This window comes from Danio rerio, chromosome 4, assembly GCF_049306965.1.
Source record: "Danio rerio strain Tuebingen ecotype United States chromosome 4, GRCz12tu, whole genome shotgun sequence".
Classification (NCBI taxonomy): Eukaryota; Metazoa; Chordata; class Actinopteri; order Cypriniformes; family Danionidae; genus Danio; species Danio rerio.
Genome location: NC_133179.1, coordinates 43,240,862 through 43,262,585, shown reverse-complemented (window position 1 = coordinate 43,262,585; position 21,724 = coordinate 43,240,862). Strand labels below are relative to the sequence as shown.

The 21,724-nt window shown below is 36.6% G+C and overlaps 3 protein-coding genes across 3 annotated transcripts in view; 1 reads left to right on the top strand and 2 right to left on the bottom strand.

The window, feature by feature from the left end:
* The window catches only part of LOC137490932 (uncharacterized), a 137,504-nt gene that overhangs the window by 44,620 nt on the left and 71,160 nt on the right, over positions 1-21,724 (bottom strand). The gene's annotated exons all lie outside the window — the stretch shown is intronic.
* LOC137491225 (uncharacterized) overlaps positions 1-21,724 on the top strand; it is a 482,468-nt gene that overhangs the window by 446,553 nt on the left and 14,191 nt on the right. The window lies entirely within an intron of this gene.
* On the bottom strand, positions 11,309-21,194 carry LOC100534765 (uncharacterized). Its single transcript, XM_017355604.4, has 3 exons — positions 21,144-21,194; positions 20,564-20,713; positions 11,309-13,168 (listed from the first exon to the last, which is right to left on the bottom strand). The coding sequence occupies exons 2-3, from the start codon at positions 20,652-20,654 to the stop codon at positions 12,078-12,080; spliced, it is 1,182 nt and encodes a 393-aa protein (XP_017211093.3). The 5' UTR covers positions 20,655-20,713; positions 21,144-21,194; the 3' UTR covers positions 11,309-12,077.

The window sequence follows — 21,724 nt, the reverse complement described above, 5'->3', positions numbered from 1 at the left end:
CAGACTGCAGCCATTGATCAACAAGATTACCCCAACACAGTTGGATTTGAAAATGGACTCGTCAAGCAGGATGCTATGGTGCTTAAAGTTGCTGCAGTTATGATTACCAATAACATTGCGTAATCAAATATTTATTTATTGTAATAAAAACAAAACATTTACAATACAAATAATATAGTATACAGTCTCTACAATTTTATTTTATTTTCAACAATAAGGTAATCATTAATTAAATTTAAGTACCTAGCTTATATAGGAGAAATAAGATGGAAACAAGACAGCACATGAAAAGAAAATAAACATCAATAAATAGGTCTATTAAACACAATAAGCACAAATTTTAGGAGTTAAAACAACACCTTTTAACGTAACTACATGTTGAATGGTATACGGTTCTTGTTTAAATATGCTAAAAGTTTACTTTTTTTTATACATTTTTAGATATACAGCTTACCAATAAATAACATGAGGTTGATAAAAAACTTGCATTATATGTAAATATATATAGGGCTTCCCACAGGTTTTAAATGTACTTGCGGTGCTAGCCAGATTGAAACACACCTTTTACCCACAGCACATAAATAGCACATAAATAGTTAAATGTTATGCAGTATTTTAGACTTTATTCATTAATTTTCTTTTGGCTTAGACCGTTTATTTTTCTGGGGTCACCACTGTGCATTGAACCATCAACCTATCCACCATATGTTTTATGCAGCGGATGCCATTCATGCTGCAACAAAACAATGGGAAACGTCCATGCACACTCCTTCACACACATACACTACGATCAGTTTTAGCATACCCAATTCAACTGTTCGCGTGTCCTTGGACTTGTGGGGGAAACCGGATCACCCGGAGGAAACCTAGGCGAACACGGCGAGAATAAACATGCAAACACAGAAATGCCAAGTGACCCAGGCGAGGCCTATTGAAAATAAGAAGGGTGATCTGTATTGCTGGTGTATATAGGCCTGCAGTCCGCCAAGCCTGAGCGAATATTAAAACGTCAAATAACAGATACATTCCTCAAAATAACAAATAAATTAGGCCTTCGAACAGAGGAAATATATTTTTTACTTTTTTGTGTGTGTCTGTGTGCGTTTTATATTTGCTATATGCTGTTGTAGCGCTTTGGCATGCCTGTGTCTTTATTAGGGAAAAACACAAGACATTTGCACAATATTCAAGTTAGTGCACCCTCCCCTCTTAAACACACGACAATGCGAGAATAACAATGATACTCGTTATAAAATATACTTATCTAAAGCTATACAATGCATGGCTACTTGTGGCCAATATCTGCAACTCGGTGAGAGCCTATCAAAGAGGTTTGATCAACATTCTGTTGGCTTTCATTTGCATACGGGAGGCGGGGATTGCCTATAAATATTCACCTCCCGCGCTGTTTACTCGCAAAGCACCTGTCTTGGTACACTTCATTCGTTCAGCTGGCAACAGTGTATAGCGATATGGCCAGTCCTGCCAAGGTTCCGAAGGTTAAGGCAAACATATTAGAGGGCTTTATACACAATGTGTCGCCCAGACGGCAGTCTAGGCGAAACAGCCCCTATTTCTCAGCAATAATTCAGAGCGCCAGACAAGAATATCACAGAATGGTGGTGTTCGCCATAGAGAAGCAAGCCGTGTTCAACCAAGCTGTGAGAATCGGCAACGGTGTCTGTCTGCACAACATCAGACGCAGCCTGAGTAAGCCCAACCTCACCCTTCTCGCAGATCAGTTTTGACAGCAGCACGATTTGTGCTGTGGCAGCGAGGCTGCCTCGGTTTGACTAACGGCGCTCTTGCTTTCTGTCTAGGTTTCTCGGATCAGTAAGCTTCAACATCGTCTGCTCCGCGAGCACCAGTGTGGAGGCTGCCAGCCTGCCGTTTCTGCGCTGCGCACCCCCAAACTGCAAGAAGATGACCTCGTGGTCGAGGTCAAGGCGCTTGGTCCCGGGCAAAAGGTGAGTGTTGTTGCAGTTGGTTTGAGGCACCTGCAAAGCGGACAGCGGACTTACCCTGTCTTTGTGTCTTACAGGTGGGAGAAGTGCGCGCTTGAGTTCAGCGAGACGGATGTATGAGCAGGGTGGTCAGTGTCAACGGCGCTGACTGTGAGCTGAATTAGTTGAGGGTCAGCTATGTCACTGGTAAAATTAAGCTGATGCTTTGGGACACCTACGTCAACGTGGCTGAGTTCTCCAGATCCTACTCCTTAAGGAACGCCATGACGCCGGAGAGAGAAGGATGCATCTGTCTCACCACAGGTTCCTCCAACATCGTGTAGGAAATCACTGAGGTGGAGGAGAGCAGAGGGCAGGCGGCCAGAGGCCAAACCAAGGGTGCTTTAAAGCAGCACTTTTAAGGGCATCGAAGTTACGATCCAGTGCTGCTGTTCCGGCTGCCATTTCAGACAGCCAGAGTTCCGCGAGAAGTCCAACTTCCACCGATGCGAGAGCTGCCACTTTATGCAGGCGTCGCTGTCTTTCCTCACGGTGTTCGGTGGCAAAGGAATGGTGGTGACTGAGGAGGATGGTGCCGAGAAAGTCCTCTTGACTAATTCAGTGCTCACTCGCTATCTCCGTGACGCCGGCCTTTCGTCGTTATTCAACGAGGCAGAGGCCATCGAGAACCACCTCCTTACAGCACCGGGGTTTGATCTGACCATGAGCTTGGACGGCTTCTTAGTTTCCATTCAGCCGGTGGGAGCGGTGGATTCAGGCGCGAAGGGTCAGCCTCTTGCTGCAGCTGAGCTAGCTGGTGATGCAAATCATGGCGAAGGGACATCCGTTTAGCTCGGGTGGCCTGAAGACGGTTCGGAAGAAACGACACTTTCCTGATTTAATTTCATTGGTTAAATTGTTCTGCATGTTTTGATGTTCTTGTTGTTCAATAAATGTTTCCCTTTTGAAAATGTAATCCTAGTCGTTATGTCTTTATTTATTTGTAATGTTTTGTTTTTTTTGTTTTTTTTTTTTACATTACAATATTGGGCGGCGGGGAAAAACTGTTTGAACTGCAAAAAGGTAAAACAAAAACTTGCAAATCCAAAACAAAAAATAAACAAATCTTAACTTTAAAACTTGATCTTATTATTATTATTGTTTTTAATCACAACTTGTTTTATTGAAAATGTCTTGGAATATTTAAACTAAACTTTACTTCTGGTAATAATAATGTTAAACAAAGACAATTTAGTGTCTTTATTTTAATTGTATTCAAACTTTAAGAAATTAATTCATTATCTTTTTGGCTTAGTCCTTTTATTTATATGGAGCCGCCACAGCAGAATGAACCGCCTAAATAACAAATACTTCCCTCAAAATAAATCATTTAGGCCTTCGAACAAATGAAATATATTTTTATGCTTTTGTGTGTTATTTTTGCTGTATGCTGTTCTAGCGGTTTGACGTGTCTGTGTGTTTATTAGGGGGAAAAAATTTATTTGCACAAAGCTCGAGTTAGTGGACGTGTTTGTCTTGCTTTAACACATGGAAATACGAGAATCATAATGATATTCGTGATACAATGTCTTCCCATCAACATATATAATGCAGGGCTACACGTAGCCACAGATTTTCTTTTGAATGTTTTTTTTTTTTAATCATCATTATTATTATTATTATTATAACAATACTGGGCAGGGAAAATTTGTTTTAATTAAAAAAAAGTAAAACAAACTTTGCAAACCAAAACAGAAAAAAAGTAAATCTTTACTTTTAAACTTATTTCACTGTTTTATTCACAACTTGTTATAGTTAAAACGTCTTGCAGTATTTTAGACCATGCTTATTCATTTTCTTATGGCTTAGACTGTTTATTAATCTGGGGTCACCACTGTGGAATGAACCTTCAACTTATGTTTTATGCAGCGAATGCCATTCGTGCTGCAACCCAACACTGGGAAACGTCCATGCACACTCCTTCACACACATACACTACAGTCAGTTTTAGCATATCCAATTCACCTGTTCTCGTGTCCTTGGACTTGTGGGGAAAACCGGATCACCCGGAGGAAACCTAGGCGAACACGGCGAGAACAAACATGCAAACAAAGAAATGCCAAGTGACCCAGCCGAGGCCTATTGAAAATAAGAAGGGTGGTCTGTATTGCTGGTGTATATAGGCCTGCAGCCTGGGCGAATATTAAAACGTCAAATAACACATACATTTCTCAAAATAACAAATAAATTATGCCTTCGAACAGAGGAAATATACTTTTTACTTTTTTGTGTGTCTGTGTGTGTTTTACGTTTGATGTATGCTATTGTAGCGCTTTGGCATGTCTGTGTCTTTATTAGGGAAAAACACAAGACATTTGCACAATATTCAAGTTAGTGCAGGCGTCCGCCCTTCTGTAACACACGACAATGCGAGAATAACAATGATACTCGTTATAAAATATACTTACCTAAATCTATACAATGCATGGCTACTTGTGGCCAATATCTGCAGCTCGGTGAGAGCCAATCAAAGAGGTTTGATCAACATTCCGTTGGCTCTCATTTGCATACGAATGGGAATGTAGAAATTTTACATTCCCAGAACGTTCTTAGAACGTCCCCGTCGGTGTTAAGGACGTTCTGAGAATGTCACAATGTTGAGTTCTTTAAAGTTTTGGAGGACGTTATTTGGGGGACCTTTACAGAACATTCAGAACATTCTCAGAATGTTTAGGGGACCAAACCTTATTGGAAAATTTGACATTCTCACAACGTTTTCATAACGTGCTTGTTGGTGTTAAGGCTGTTGTCTAGTAACGTTCCCAGAAGGTCCAGATGTGGAATTCTTTAAAGGTGTGAGGGACGTTATTTTGCGGACCTTCACAGAATGTTATTTTCTTGTACTGAATGTTAGAGACAGAAAGAGCTCAATCAATAAAATGTTACTAAAATTGGCTTTTTTGGCAGAAAACATAAAGCATTTGTCAAACAATTTAATTTTTAATATGCTGTGTCTGTGTGTGTTTGTGTGCGTGTCTTAGTCACATTCTCTATCGTCCAGTTGTCTTTCTGCTGCCTGAAACAAAGCATAAATAACAATATTTACAAATAAGTTCACTTACTTTGTATTTAATTTTTTTTTTACTTTCAGGTGTACACAGTGGTGCTTGAGTCTTATAAAATAATTCAAAATAAATATATTTTGAATTTTAAAAAATGTATAAATCTCCATATCTACATCCCACTTATCTATTTTTAAAGAACTGCCACTCAAATATCTTTTGATAAGAAAATGGTTTTACACACTCTACTGAAGACATCCATAAGCCTACAGTTATTTTTGTTTGCGAAGTGCAAAAATTTGTTTCCAAACTACTTCTAAATTCAATTCTAATTTCCAGCAAGTGAATAAATAAGCAATAATACAGAAGTGTGGTCAGAAAACTGAGTTGTTTTTTCACAAGGGGTTTTAATTAGTTTTTGACAGTACAGTGGATATTTGAGGCTATATACTACACTACCTCCTATTAAACGTTGACAAAAAATATTGTCATTAAAAGCTAAAACTTTTATGAACAAAAGCTCAGTACTTTTTCCAGACTCCACACAGTAAAATCATCAGAGTTAAATTTACTGAGTTCAGCAGTACAGCAGTTAAAGTTAATGAGACAATGATGAGGTTAATTAAGTGATGATTGAGCACTGATGATGAACACCTGCTGTTAATAAGCACAAACAGAGAAGAGACACACAAAACTACATCTACCTTCAGTCACAGCCGTATATAAAATAAACTAAATAAAACACATCAAATCTTTCAAAATCTCAGCAGAGCATCAAGCAACTCCACAAACAGCAGCTTTACTTATTAACAACCTGTTTGGTCTTATTTCTGCTACACTCTGCAAAATTACATATAGATAATATTAATAATTAACTAAGCCATTTTTTACAACATCAATAAAAAAAAATAAAATAAAAACACTTTTTGTATTTAAGCTGTCACCATTGAGGAGAACAGTAGCTGCTTTACTTGGACTCTGACTCGATTGCTAATATTAGTTTCGCTTTGCTTGCCAAATAGTGTATTGTGGCAAACATTGTATAAAGAGAGAGGAAAAAAAATAAAATAATATATATATATATATATATATATATATATATATATATATATATATATATATATATATATATATATATATATTAAAACCACTGCTGAGGTCCATTCTCCTGATAAACACTGAATTTTGCTTCTTTTGCTTCTTAAATCACCATTTTAACATAATTTCTGATACAGTTAGTCATGTCAAGAGTAAAAAGTAATACAGGATCTGTCAACTTGATCACATTTGCTCTCATTATACTTGTCCTAGAAAGCAAAGAAAAATTTAACATTAGAAATCGAGTCCAAGTATCAATTTTTTTTTTGTAAATTGTAAAGAACTAAAACTGTTAATTCTCAATAAATCTCATATGGACTTTTGTGAACATCTGACAGAAATAAAGTCAATCAGGTAAGCAATAAGCAAACAGCAGGTGTTCATCATCAGTGCTCAATCATCACTTAATTAACCCCATCATTGTCTCATTAACTTTAACTGCTGCTGAGTAAATTTTGCTCAGTTTAGAGAGGGACCAAATATTCTCTGAACTGAGTAAATTTTACTCTGAGGATTTTGCTGTGTAACCATAACTATAAAATAAATATTCAACACAAATGTCAATTACTAGTAAGAAAAGAAACAGTTGGAACAGTCAGGAACAGTTGTATGTAATATCTGAGTGCTTTTAAGGACTAAACTTACCTGAAATTGGTGAAAGCAGCCGCATAAGCAGCTTTGTTGACCGGCAGAATGATTGCCGTTGTTTAGGGATTTAGGGAATCGACTTCAAAAGAGTCGATTCCTCAATGGACCTTGTGCTGGAATTGACTTGAAGACAGGAATCGACTCCCAGAAACGAGTATGTTTTTTTTTTTTTTTTTAAATCTCCAGAATGAAGCAGTTACACGCTACACTAGTTATAATGCTCATTCTTGAGCACGATGAACATAGAAGACACGTTTTACGTGTTTGCTTTTGAATTTTGAGACCACGAACACTAGCTATTAGAATTAGTGCTGCGGGAGTGCTCTTGGTAACGTTATTATGTGACCATAGAATGACCAAAACAGAACGTCCTCCTTAAGTCATATTGGAAACGTTATCATATGACTAAAGGAGGACCACGTAGAAACGTTCTGTTAATGTTAGAAAGTTTCTCTTTGTAATGTCATTATGTGACCATAGAATGACCAAAACAGAACGTCCTCCTGAAGTCATAATGGGAACATTATTTTATGACTAAAAGAGAATGTTTTAAGAACGTCCCTAATGTTCTGTAAAGGTTCGGGACTTTCATTACCTTTAGGGAACTTTCAGGGAATGTTGCGAGAACGTCGCCTCCTACCTGGGTGCTCTCTGTATCTACCTTTGAGAGATGCATACATTCTCTGAATGAACTCTGCTGATCTGAGTTTTCTTTTTTAGTAAAGAATTGAATGTTTCCCTACATAAAACCATATTTCCACATGGCAGTTTGTGTCTCTTGTCTTGGCAGAATCTAATGTGTGGCTTGTGTTCTCCTTGTTTAATGCAAGTTTCCGCAAATCTCACAGAAGTGTCCCACTCCACAAAGGGGAGATTCCCATAAGGGTAGATTCCCAGTGGTCCATAAAGATAATGGGGACTCCTGGACAGTCTTAAGCATTGCTGCTATCACCTTCCCCATTTTCCTCAGATTCGACTATGAGTTTTGGTTCCTCAAAGGTTTTTTTGAACAGACTTTAATATGGAGATCGGCCCACAATTGTTTTGGCTGACCTTCTTTCTTCTTCATTCTCCCACATGTCGAAGTAGTCTTCATCTGTAAACTCTTCTATGAGTACCTCTTGGTGTTTATTCAAGGCATCAATAAATTCACCGCTGCTACTGACTGTTGCAGTCTCATGGCTGGCCAAGAGCACAAGTCCTTTATCATCAGTTTTCTTGCCAAATGCTAACACTTACAGCCTTGATAATGTGGGCAGAACAGAGATGCTAAACAGTGATTTGTTTTATCTGCACACGTCTTGATTTTCTTGCAACAGCATAAGTCCACTCTGGGTATGCATCAATGTTGTGTCTATTGAAAGCAAGAACAACAACTTGCATCAAGGCCCAGATGTAGTCTGTTTCCACTTTTTGAACTCAGACCCTTGTGTACTTTGACAGTTTCAGCTGAGACTGCATTAGCCAAAAAGCCAATAGAGGAATACTGTGCTCATTGCTCAGCATCTCACACACTGGAAGAGGTGGATTATTTCTGCCTTCTCCAGGCAAAGTGAGTGCATAGTACAGCACTCTTTTGCTTTGCTCCGGGATCTTTGATACCACACCTCCTGTTGCATCAAGATATAATGACTCTGCACACTTTTTTCCCTGAGGTAATGAACCAGGATGCTGATACCTACTTCTGTATATAGGTGAGCACCAAATGGGTTTATTTGGAAGTGTTGGATGTAACCAGGCATGTCATAAGAGTTGGTGTCACACTCTTTAATGACATGCTTAGTTGAATGCATCTTCATTAGTACACTTTCATGTACAGGCATGTCCCTTTTCATTTCAGCATTGACCTTCAGGATATTTCTATTTTATTTAAATTTTGTGTCAGGTTACCAGACATTAGCTCTTGAATGGGTGTTGATCTGAGTCTTTCGTAGTACACCTAACTTACACCCTGAGATATCACTCTTGCTATTTTTCCTCGCCCTATGTTGCTTGCTGGTCTAAACTGTTTTTCTTTTCTTTTTTTTTTTTACATGGCATATTGATCCAGTATGCCTGATTTGCATGGTAATGCTGAAACAAAGTTGATGAGGCTTTTTTTTTCCATTGTGAAACTGTACCGGCCACATTTTCCTTTGGCTGCCAACACAACATATGTGCCGGCAGGTAAAAATGATTTAGGGAACAGCAAGGATTTTTATGCCAAAACTGTTTGTATTGCACAGTATGTTGGTCCGTGGTTTTTGAAGAGTGGTTTAAATTTTCTTCCAGTCTTTGGGAGATATCGCAATTCAGAATTTTACTAGAGTGAATGGGATCTTTCTGTACTTTCTTTTTTCATTGTTGGATGACTTGCTTGATCCAGCAGAATTGAAGGGTTCTGACCCATTCCCCACGAGTCATTTTTTTGTTTCAGTTTGACTTATTTATTCATTTATGTTTTGCTGATCAGTTCATATGAGAGTCGTTGGGATAATTAGGTAAAAATAAATTAATATTATAAGACAATGAAAGTGGTTTTTGACCTTACATGCATTTCAGACTGTTGTTGGAGACCCCCAAAACCAAAATGTTAATTTTTTAATGCTTAATAGGGGCTCACATTTCCATTCTGCTAGTTAATCTCTTCTCCTATGCATCTGGACTACATCTAATTAAATCTGTAAATAAATGTGAATTAATTGCAATTCATGGCAGTGATTTAGACTCTTTATGCAAAGTACCAATTGAAACTTTTGTAAAATACTTAGAAATTACTGTTGCTAAAGACAACAGTCTTTAATATTAATTATTCTTAATATTCAGAATAATTTTGTAAATCAATTTCTAAAAGCAAAAAAAAAAAAAAAACATTCTTAATGGTTGGTGGGAAAGGGATGTCTCAATATTTGGATGAATTATATTAACCAAAAGGGAATTGTTATCTAGATGTGTTTATCGAGCCTCTCACTAGCTATCCCCCACATTTAATAAAATAGAACAGGTGTTTAATTTTTAATTTTGTCTGGAAAAACAAGTATCTCTGCATTAACGTAAATAATAGGGAAGGGGGGCTTCATTTTATTGACATGGAATTAATGAACTAGGTTCTTAAAAAATGCAATGGCTAAGATAAATTCTTTGTAACAAAAACTTAGTTACTTCTGCAGTATTTTGCAAAATAGGTGGTTTTGACTTTTTGATCAGATGTGCTTTTGTACCGTCTAAACTTTGTGTCCCATTATGCTGGAAACTAACCTTTTCCTACAATTTCAGTCCTCATAAGACTTGTTTATGGAACAATCGTTTTATTTTACATCAAAATAAATCTTTGTTTTAGAAAAATTGGTTAAAAAAATATATTTTTGCTTTACTGGATATGATGAATAGCCACAGTGACATTCTTAATTACAATAACTTCTGCGTCAAACATGGTTTTGCTTGTCACCCTAAATAGTTTTACACAATAATTAATGCTATTCCTAAAAACATCATAGTATTGATCAGAGATATTCTTTCATACTATTCTGAACTGTTTTCCCTTTCATCTCTGTTTTTAGCCACTTAATGTTTTGGAGACACAAAATGTAATTATTTTATAAGGAATATTCTTATTCAAAGGCTTCATCCTAATCAGCTCAGATCTTATTTTATTTTGAAAGATTTTAATTCACAGGAATTCGGAAAAAAAAAAAATTCTTATCCAATTCTTCCCAAAATTAAAGAGCTTCAGTTTAAAATGGTTAATGTGTATCCATCAAAAGAATTCCTGAAATTAAAATGTAATACTGATGATAAATCTTATCAATTTTGTGAAAGTTATATTGAAATCACTGAGCATATTTTCTACAATTGCATACACTCAAGAGTTATTTGGGCTTATGTACATGACAGAATGTGTCATGTCAATATCCATGTAAACCCTATAAAATTAAATTTGGTGTAACTAAAAAAAATGTATAATAACCTTTTATGCTTTGTAAAATTCTTCATTCATAAATGCAGGTTATGAAAAAAATGGGGAAGATACACATTTTACCTGTTATTAATGAACTTGCTATTATGGTTTCATCACTTAGTACTTTGTTAATTAATAAAGCCACTAAAGTAGCTTTTTTTTGTCAGCAAATTCTGTACCCTATAGTCATTTCCATATGCTGTTTTTTTCTATATTTTTGTCTGCCTATTGTTGTAATTATTACTTCATGCTTGTTTATGCATGTAAAGCCTACTGTGTTTGTACATTTATTTTTAACATTTATAAAAAAAAATAATAATAAAATAAAAGTTAGATCTAGTCTATAATCCCATTTTTTTTTGAAAATGTTGGTGGTTTAGAGTTTCTTTTAATGTGTGACTTTGAGATTAATAGACTCATATTATGCTGTCTACATACACACACCACTTACAGACAGTCCACAATATAATCAGCGCACATGAGTAGTACAATATGTATTGCATATAAATAATAATTGGACTGAACAGATAGCTGAAGTGCTTTAGTAGTCTGTTAAGTACTGGAATTAGCATGTAAGCTAAGAAATCACTCATGTTCTCATTCACAATAGTGACACTGGGTTTCCCATACACAGATTTATTTGTGGTTATGTGGGCATTCTCACATGAACGTAACTTGTTGACTACAGAAAGTTTAATTGTCTTCATGAAGAAAACTTGTTTCTTTTCTCAAATCAGTCAATCAAAATAAATGTGTAGTGTTTTGAAACCAAAGTCTTCATTTGTTACCCACAACACATCAAGATTTGATCAAGTCAAAATCTCATAATCTGACACAAATCTGATCTGTGGTAACTGGCAAATGTCATTGTGTAGTCTGATCAGGGTTTTAGGGAGTCTGCATCAGTCTCTCACTGTCATTGACTTATGGCGAGTTCACACCGCAAGAGTTTACCTGGACTTTCATTCGCCAACAAGTTTTGTGAAACTGCAGACAAAAGCCCAAAACTGGAGGCAAATCGGTGTTTGTTCACACGAGTAAAATCAAACAATGTGAATGATCAAAAACACAATCTAAGGGTGTAGGGTGTAGTTTCTCCTCCTTAATCTTTCTAATTTTCTTTTCAGTGCCGACCAATTGATGGATGTGTGCAATGTTCAAAAATCTGGTTATTGGTTCATTATTAAGTTGAAACTCTTACAACCTGGTACTGCGCTGTGACTCATGATCTACACTACAAAAAAAATCTTCACCCCTCTTCAGTTATTGAGTTTAAATCTTCAGGTGTTCAAAGGGTTTCATTTCCAGTAACTTGACATGTATTCAAGAGTTCGCACTTGTTTGGCATGCTGTCCCGGGAGAGAGCCCTAAGCTCTGCTGGACAAGGGCTCAATTTTGAGGACTCTGATCTTCATTGTGAAGCTTCATGTGAGTGTTGAGGCTTCTTTTATATTTAAAGCCCTTTCCACACTCACTGCATCTAAAACCATCCACTCCTGTGTGAGTCTTCATGTGGTTCCTAATTGTGTCTTTGCGTGTGAGACTCTTTCCACACTGATCACATGTGAACACTATGGTTCCAGTGTGACCATTCATGTGGTTCTTGAGGCTAGTTTTGGTTGTGAAGCTCTTTCCACACTGAGCACATGCAAATGGCTTCTCTCCAGTGTGACTTATCATGTGGTTATTGAGTGCACTTTTACATCTGAAACTTTTACCACACTCTGTGCATGTGTAAGATTTCTCTCCAGTGTGAATCCTCATGTGGAGGTCAAGGTCTTGCTTTTGAGCAAAACTTTTCCCACACTGTGGGCAAGTAAAACTTCTGCCTCCATTATGAGTTCTTATGTGGGCTTCAAGGTTGCTATTCTGCTTAAAACTCTTTCCACACTGAATGCAAGAGTAAGGTTTCTCCCCAGTGTGAATTCTCATGTGCACTACCAAGTTTGCTGATTGATAGAAGCTTTTTCCACACTGTTGGCATGTGTACGGCCTCTCTCCAGTGTGAATTCTCATGTGCGCTGCCAAGTTTCCTGTAGTATAGAAGCATTGTTCACACTGTTGGCATATGTAGGGCCTCTCTCCAGTGTTAGTTCTCATGTGGACTTTAAGGTTGCCATTATGCTTAAAACTCTTTCCACACTGAGGGCAAGAGTAAGGCTTCTCCCCAGTGTGAAGTCTCATGTGCACTACCAAGTTTCCACTAGTACAGAAGCATTGTCCACACTGTTGGCATGTGTAGGGCTTCTCTCCAGTGTGAATTCTCATGTGGATTTGAAGGTTGTGTTTTCGCCTGAAACGGTTTCCACACTGACGACAAGTAAAATTACATACAGATTCGGATTTCCGAGGTCTTCGTCGTGATGAAGTCTTTTTAGTCAGTGTGGGTTTTTCATCAGTTGTTGTTTCTTGGTGTTTCTCAAACTGTTTCTCTTCCATCTTATTCTGTTGATGAGTCTCTTCTTTCAGCACCATCAGGTCTTAAAAAAAAAAGTGAACGTTAGTATAATGGCACAAATCAACAAGCATGAAATGCATGCTTTACCCAAAAATTAAAAAGACCTTACATTTACTCTCGGTCATGTGGTTTTAAACATTTCTTTTCTTCTGGAACGTAAAGTAAGCCAGCGTTTTTTAATTTTTTTATTATTTATTTTAAATATCTATTTTATAGGTTTAAAACCACACAAGAGAGAGTGTGGCAAGGCATAATGGAATACAGGTTCTAAAGAATATGGCAGAGCACTTATGTGCAAAATGTAATTTATTTACAGTGTCCATTCCTCTGTACAGTCAATCCAAAAATGACCATAAATATGTACAAGTGATATCTGTAAAAAAATAATAGATATCAGATTAAAAAAAAAAAAAACAAGAAACTAAATATATACATGTAGAAATTACCACTCTTTGCTGTTCAACCTTCCACAAAAAGGTACAGCACACTAGCACTATTTGCCTCCCGCTGCAAAAGACTAATTAAAAGACTCCACTAAGTTTCCTTGGGTGAGTATTAAAATATTGCACTTGTATAGATGATCACATACACAACATTTAGATAATCTCCAGTATCATAACAGGTGTATTGAACGATAATAATACATCATATTGATCAATACATCTGTCAGTTCATGTATTTTCCTATTACTCTGGTTTTGTATTCCCAGCTCTCCCCCAAAACAGGCAACGTTAAGACAGTCCAGTTATCGGAGTGATCGTGCATGCACGTTGCGGAAGTTTAGCGTTATCAAACTTTCTAACCAGCTACAGGAGCTGCCCGTTGCTTCCAGTAACCTGGACTGCATAAGTTCAATAAATATGTATGTGTAACCCATTTGGTGTCTGTGTGTGTATATTGGGAATATCAACAAGTGAATGTATGTATGTGTGCGTTATATATGCAAAGATAATATTATCCCAATCTTTGTGTGCATCCAAGGGTTGAGAATGGCAGAATCACTGATGGTTATTAGACTATGTGTAAATTAAATGATGGACTGTTGCGATCGTAAGAAAAATGTGTAAATGGTGAGGAAATTTTAATTTCTGGGTGTACTATCCCTTTTAAGCATAGATCTCAAACTCCATTCCTGGAGGGCTGCAGCTCTGCACAGTTTTGCTTTAACCTTAATCAAACACAGCTGACCCAACTGTGGAATTACTAGAGATGATTTCATACACCCTAAGTCTCTCAGAATATGCAGTCTCCTGCATATGCATAAGGACTCCCGGATGCCCACACACGAATAATAATCTTCCGGAAATTGCACGTCTCCCCCTGGTCCTCAAATAGGTCACACACCCCTCACCAATGCATCCCTCCCTGCCCTAAAAGGGCACCTATGGTGAAAAATCTGCTTTTCAAGATGTTTAAACAGATATGTGTGTAGGTATAATGTTTAGACCGTCATATTGGGGTGATATAAACACACCCAGTGCTTTTTTTTTCATAAAAATTATGGACCAATTGTAGCGGTTTTTAGACCGACCGCAACTTGACGTAGGAGTGCTGTCCCCTTGCCCACTGAATTGATTGACAGCTGCGTATTAACATGTCCCGGTAGTTACGTGTATAATCATATCAACAAAAGAGGACGAGTGCAAAGCAACCAGGAATTAAGGGTCTGTATAGTTTGTTAGGATCAGCAATCATCATCAAATGTGATCAAGAGTGAGTTTGACATGTTTAAAATGTTAAATAACAGCACGTGTGTAATGAATTACAGAGATTTACTTCAGATTTACTTTATCAGCACAGCAGCATGTCAGAACAATTATAAAAGAAGACGCTTTAATCCCAGTTTGTGGACGTTAAATCAGGTTAATTTTGTACATTAACATAACAGATATCCATACAGCAGTGGAGATTAACCTGTATCCTGTCACATATTCGTGAAAAAAGAGTGCAAAGCTAAACGCACTCGCTGTCTGTGTGTGTGCGCGTGAACTTTGTAATGACATTGTGTGTGACTCATCGTTAAGTTGACTCAACTTAACACAACAAATACTCATTGGTAAAGTTCTTACAGTAGCATTTCTCATAAACGCTATATGAGATGTGCTTTCTTTATGTCTGTCTGTTGTCTGATGCAGCCGAGGGAGGAGATTAAAAGCACGTAGAAACAGTGGGCGGGGAGGACTAGTCTTAAAGGTGCAGTACAACAATACAGCCACCTGGTGCAAAAATTTATAAAATAGAATCTTATAAAAGGTATTCATTTATTCATTCATTCATTTTCTTGTCGGCTTAGTCCCTTTATTAATCCGGGGTCGTCACAGTGGAATGAACCGCCAACTTATCCAGCACGTTTTTATGCAGTGGATGTCCTTCCAGCCGCAACATATCTCTGGGAAACATCCTCACACACACATACACTATGGACAATTTAGCCTACCCAATTCACCTGTACCGCATGTCTTTGGACTGTGGATGAAACCGGAGCACCCGGAAGAAACTCCCACGCAGGCAGAACATGCAAACTCCACACAGAAATGCCAACAAGTTTTGAGCTAAAAACTTTACACATTCTGGAGACACAAAAGACTCATTTTAAATCTGAAAAAAAGGCTTAACCTAGGTACCCTTTAAATGCAATTGATCAAATGCACTTGCTCTAGAATACTCATGTTGTGTTCCCTCATGTGTGTCTTCCACTAAATTAAAAAATGAACCTGCTTGGAAAACTCGATTGACACAAATCCTGCATGTTCATAGCAAGTACGTATAATTCACACTCATATTTGTGAGTTTGCATTATTGAATATAACTTATGCAAATATTTAATGCCTCGTTTGCTATAAACTAGAGAGATGAGGTGATGGCAGATGACATACTTTGCTACTTGTTTTTATTCATTTGTATTTTTGTCTTTGTTTTCTTGACTTTGTGCATGTCCCGAGGCTTAGCTGAAGATTTACATGGTGACATTTTATATACCCGACAAGATGCAGAAATGCCATCTAAAAAGGTTACTTGCTGTTTGTTTAATCAGGGACAGTGACAACGCAAATATATAAATAATAATGTTAACCTGAGGTTTGCAAATGTGAACTGTCTGTTTATTTGTGGATTATTTGTTAAACCGCAGGTATAGCATGAGCAGTATGGAACGTATTTACAGATAACCCAGGATTTTGTTTATCAAGTGTTAGAATGACCCAGGGTTAACAATTTGAAGTGTGAAAAGCCCTAAGAATAATCAGCATGAGCTCTCTGGGTAATATTGGATAATAGAAACCACTTTTTATTATTTTTGTCTCTTTATCTTTTAATCAAACAATTATTTGTATTAGTCATGTAAGGGTCATATATTAACTGAATTTCTAATGTTGTGGGTGAGTGCTGTGCATACTAATTAGCATTTTTGCAGAAGTAGATAGATGCGGGTCCAAAATTAAATTCAGCTCTGCAGAAACTTCCTGTCTGAAGAGAGGTGTTAAAACTGAACACAGAAAGATGTATACTTTGTTGTTGGGCAGAGAATTCGTAGAAAAAGAGGAAGTATGCCGAAGGGGCGGCCAATGGAGGACTGAACAATGACTGACAAGTGACGTTACACCAAAACTCCACCTGTTAAGATCGGTGGTGTATATATGCTGAAGTCAGGAAATGTATGTGAGTTGCAAACCTCTTGAATGTAATTCTTGTAAGGCATTGGGGTAATGTAACCCAGAGCTCCGTCATCGAATTATTGGTTTGTATCTAATAAATTACTAATATTTTTGTCATTGAAGAAAAAACTCTCCTGACCTTTTCTCTTGAACACGCATGGAATTGGCTAAATATTCCAACAGTAACCAGAGTACAATGACAAACAGCGACAATTGACAATCATGTTATGGTAGTGAACTGATCTCAAATGCTATTGTTTTAGTACTTCAGTTGTCTATTGAGAAATGAAAGTTGCCTATTGTCTTTTGGAGAACTGACCAAGAATAATAAACGGCTTCTTGCTTTACAAACAGGTATGTTCATGACTATACATACAAAGAAAAACAATAAAATTAGAAAATATGACTTTGCTACAACAAGCAGCATTAGGCATGGGCCAGTATAAGATTCTGACAGTATGATAACCTTGAATGAAAAATATCTCAATTTCACGGTACTGTGATTACTGCTCTAAAATATATTCTTTTAAATGTAAAAAACAAACACTTTCTTCCCTTAGAACACAACATATTTTTATTTGAGAAATTTTTAAAGTATGTTGAAGCAGTAAACATGTCAGGCTGAATAGTTCTAATGAATCATTGACGTCTGCTGTCTTTATTTGTTTCAAAAACACAGATTTCTTTACAATTTAAAACAGCATCTTTGGATATCTTTTCTGCTGGAGATACTGTTGTCCTGAAAATCTTAAAACAAAACATAATAATAATAATAATAAAAACTTACATATACCGTAGGGACGGTACAGCAGAGCATTTTGGCGGTTTTAAAACCTTGACTTTTACAAACTGTGGTATACCTTGAAAGTTATTGTCCCATCCCTAAGCAGCATAACATAATTCTTTAAAGGGTCACGAAACACCAAAACACATTTTTTGAGCTTTTGACAGTCGTATATGTGTCCCACACTGCTAAAAACACTATTAGGACACCTATATTTCACTAAAAAGTGTAAATTGGTTGTTTTTGCGTTATTTCAAGCAAATTCGTACTTCCTGTTTGAAACAAATTTTTGAAGCTGCGTCACGGTCATGACATAATAGCATTGTATTCCAGTGTGCAGACTGGGCGTCAGTGCCAGAGTGTGTCTTATTACGTCTTACAGTGTGATACATTAATGCATGAGTAAGGCTTGGTTCAAACCAATCAGCGCGCTCTATTGTGCAACTTCATTAATATTCATTTGTGTCACCGTGTTTACACCACAAAGACGCCACGTTGTGTTGGCAAAACAAGCGTGAAGTGTTGCTTTTATAGTTTGCTACAGTTAAGTTTCGTTTTCATTTTCTCTCTGTGAGAGCTCAGTCTCACGTGTGGATTAACAGTGTACGCGACGCTCGACAACAATAACTTACGTGTCTAAGGAGGATTATTGTTTACCTGAGAGCTGTTCTCATCTGCAAACGCTGAAATCTGGATTTGCTTGTAGTATTCTCTCCATAAAGACGCGGCTCTAGTTGCTGGTGATTGTCCTGTCTCTACAGATTTGGTAAGTGAGCGACCAGTGCTCTTTGTTTATTCAGTTTGCTCGTATCGAATTAAGTTAACTATTGCACTGAGTGCAGAAATGTTAGCACCGCATTTAGTGACCGGAATAACACACGCGGCTTTCTGACACTACCTGCCGTGTGCATCTAAGTTTCCGGGAAATGCGGAGTTTTTTTTTTCTCTCATTCGCCGTGCGGTATCAAACATTGCATGAAAAATACACGCTTAGAGCAGTTCCTCGAATCAAATACCTCGTTTGTCGCGAGGGGCATGAATGAATTCCCTGAATGAAAGAGCCAAACTGCAGTTAAAGTCCAACATTTATTAATTCAGCAAATAATTCGACTACAGATGTCCATGTAGGTTAAACACCATCGCTTTCTCCTGTCTGTGTGGGTGTGTATTTTGACTCTGAAACTCGCGCGTGCACAAATAGACACTCCCACACCATCCCACTTTAGTTCCTCCGACACTCCCCCCTAAACAGAGCTGGACACGCCCACTTTTCTGACTTTTTCGAAAGTAGAGGTGTGAAAACACCCTGCTGAAACGAGGGGGTTTCATGGCCCTTTCTTTAAAAAAGTCTCAAGCAAAAAGATTCCAGTGGCGCCGCCTGCTGGTACGTAAAGAATATGGTCAATACTGACGAACTTCACACTCAAATGTTTGCATATCATCAGCATGCTGTAATACATTTCTTAAGCAGCAAAAGTCATTTTAAGACTAGTTTGTTAGCCAGTTGTAGTCAGTGTAATGCTAAACGTTATTATTCCACTATAATTTGTTTGTTTTGTCTCACGTCGTCCCACAACAACAACATATAGTTTAGAATACTGTACAATGTTTTATAGTAAGTAACTATTTTAGTGTCCATTTCATTCAGCATATTTAATATTGGGGGCATCCATGTTTTCTGACATACTTTAAACCAGCGTTTCTGCAGGTTTCACCAAGTTAAATTTAAGACTTTTTAAGACCATTATGAATGAAATTGTAGACACATAAAGGGCTAAATGCTAAGGAATTTTTCAAATGGCCCAGATGAAAAAGACCCAAAATTTTTAAGATTTTTTTTTGCCCTATCAAAAAGATGTTATAATTTAACACAATTAATGATACAATAACAAATGAATAATAATAATTGAAAATATTTCAGATATTTCTTAGCAAAATATTTTAAATATTGTGTAAAAACAAGGAAGCATTAATTGTATCCATACACTTTTTTTAACATGAACTTCGAAAAAATAATAATAAAAAATGAACAAATATTTAAAAAGTTTTAAAAACTATAAAAAACTAAATCTATGCACAACAATCTGTTGAGGTCGATATCCTCAGCAGTAAATACATGGAGCATGTTTATTGTAAGGAAACTTTTTTATTTGTTATTGTAAGGAAAATAATTAAACCATTATTATAAATAGAGTTAAAATGACCTTTTTGAATAAAAAGTTGAAAGTTTTATTGAGATGGATTGGTGGTGATTGTATGGGTTTTGGCCAGATTGGGTAACAAAACATGAACAAAGGAAAATGAAGACTTGTTTTTTTTAAAAAAAAAAAAAAGACCTACAACACAACATTTCAGTAAATTTAAGACTTTTTAGGTCTAAAATTTTTATTTTGGAATTTAAGACATTTTATGACTTGCGGAAACCCTGTTTAAACACAATAGCCCTGGTATTACTTATTATAATAATGGTGTAGTTCTAGATAATATCTGTGAGAACTAGTAACAACTACTAGAAACAAGTTTAAACCCATAAAGAAGTTGATGAAAAAAGGGAATTGTGATCAATGTGACATATGCAAATGGAAAGTACTAAGTCAACAATATCACTGTAATAGCAGATATCTTCTATGAGAATACTGTAGGTCAAATATCCTCAGCTCAGTTAAACTTTTAAAAAAAATATTTTTTTTATTTATTTTATAAAGCACCAGTGCTCAAGAACTCTTTACAAACAGTGGGAGAACAAAAAAACGCAATAACGAAGGTAATGACAAAATGAATGAGAACAAGTAACAAATGAAACTCATTCCTGTCTTTCAATGAGTGCTGATGTGCATTTAGGAGAACTAGGCAGCACACTCAGGGCTGCAAGATGGATTTAATTTAGTATTCTTATTATTAAAATATATCTGAATGAGGATCAAATGACTGAGTTGGTCTTGGAGAGTGAAAATCAGTATATATCAGTAAGAAAACCAACCTGTTTGTTCCTGCAGATCTTCCTGTTTGGCTGTGAATGTTTCTTCAATCTTCACATCTTCACTCTCCTCTTTAATAAACGCCATCTTCATAACAGTGTGGAGATCAGTCGCTTCAGCAGGAGTTTTTCTCTGTGTTTTGACACTTTATCCTGTTTAAAATGAACAAAAAAATTTTAAAATAAAAAAGTTTAAAATAAATAAAACAATGAACAGAAACAAAATAACTTCTCTTCAACACTTGCTTCAACGGTTTCTTTATATGAGAGTAATTTATAAAAAGAAATCAGGTAAAAGAGTAAGTCTGAGTAAGAAACAATGACCTAATTAAAACCAGTACTCCATTTCTTGTATACTTTGAATGGAATGACATTATGCTATTTAATAAATTAAAACACTTATTACACACATTTCTGTTAACTTATTCAAACAATAGCCCTCAGTACTGTGAGTAAAACAGTATTACGTTGTATAAAGGGTAAAATAATGTTGTCAACAGCAGGTTCATAATTTAGCATCGGGTAAAAAGCATGAAACTTTAATCAATCGGTTTATTTTCATGTAAAAGTTTTAAACACAAGCCTTTCTCCAGCTGAATCCCAGCGCAGAAGCGGCGCAGCCTTATGACGTCACACGCCACGCCAAAATAAAAGTCTTTTTTTTGTTTAGCTTTCTTTGCCACAATGTAGCAGTTATATTAATACATTTCTCCCTCGTTTTCCACTTTCCACTATAACTGCTCTCTCTTTCTCTCTCTCTCTCTCACACACACACACACAGGCACAGCTAAACAGTATTTGAAGTTGATCAAAACCTTTAATCTAAACATTTTTAGAACAATTTTGAAAAACTTTTTAAATCCATTTTATGATGACGCTAAAGCACATTACTATTAATATCTAAATCTCATCCTTGTAATTATGACATCTACTTTCCTATTTCTCCAACTTTATAGGTTTTAGTGCAGTCTAGGGTGTACACTAGGCACTCAGGCATTGTCCACAACCTGTTGAACTTGCTCGTCTTTAGAACATGAATGAAGACACTTTAGATGAAATCTGTGAGTCCCGAGATGCTTAAAGTCCAGAAAAGGAACCAAAAACATTGTCAAAACAGTCAATGTGACTGTAGTGTTTTAAGAATTCGGTACATTTACATTTATA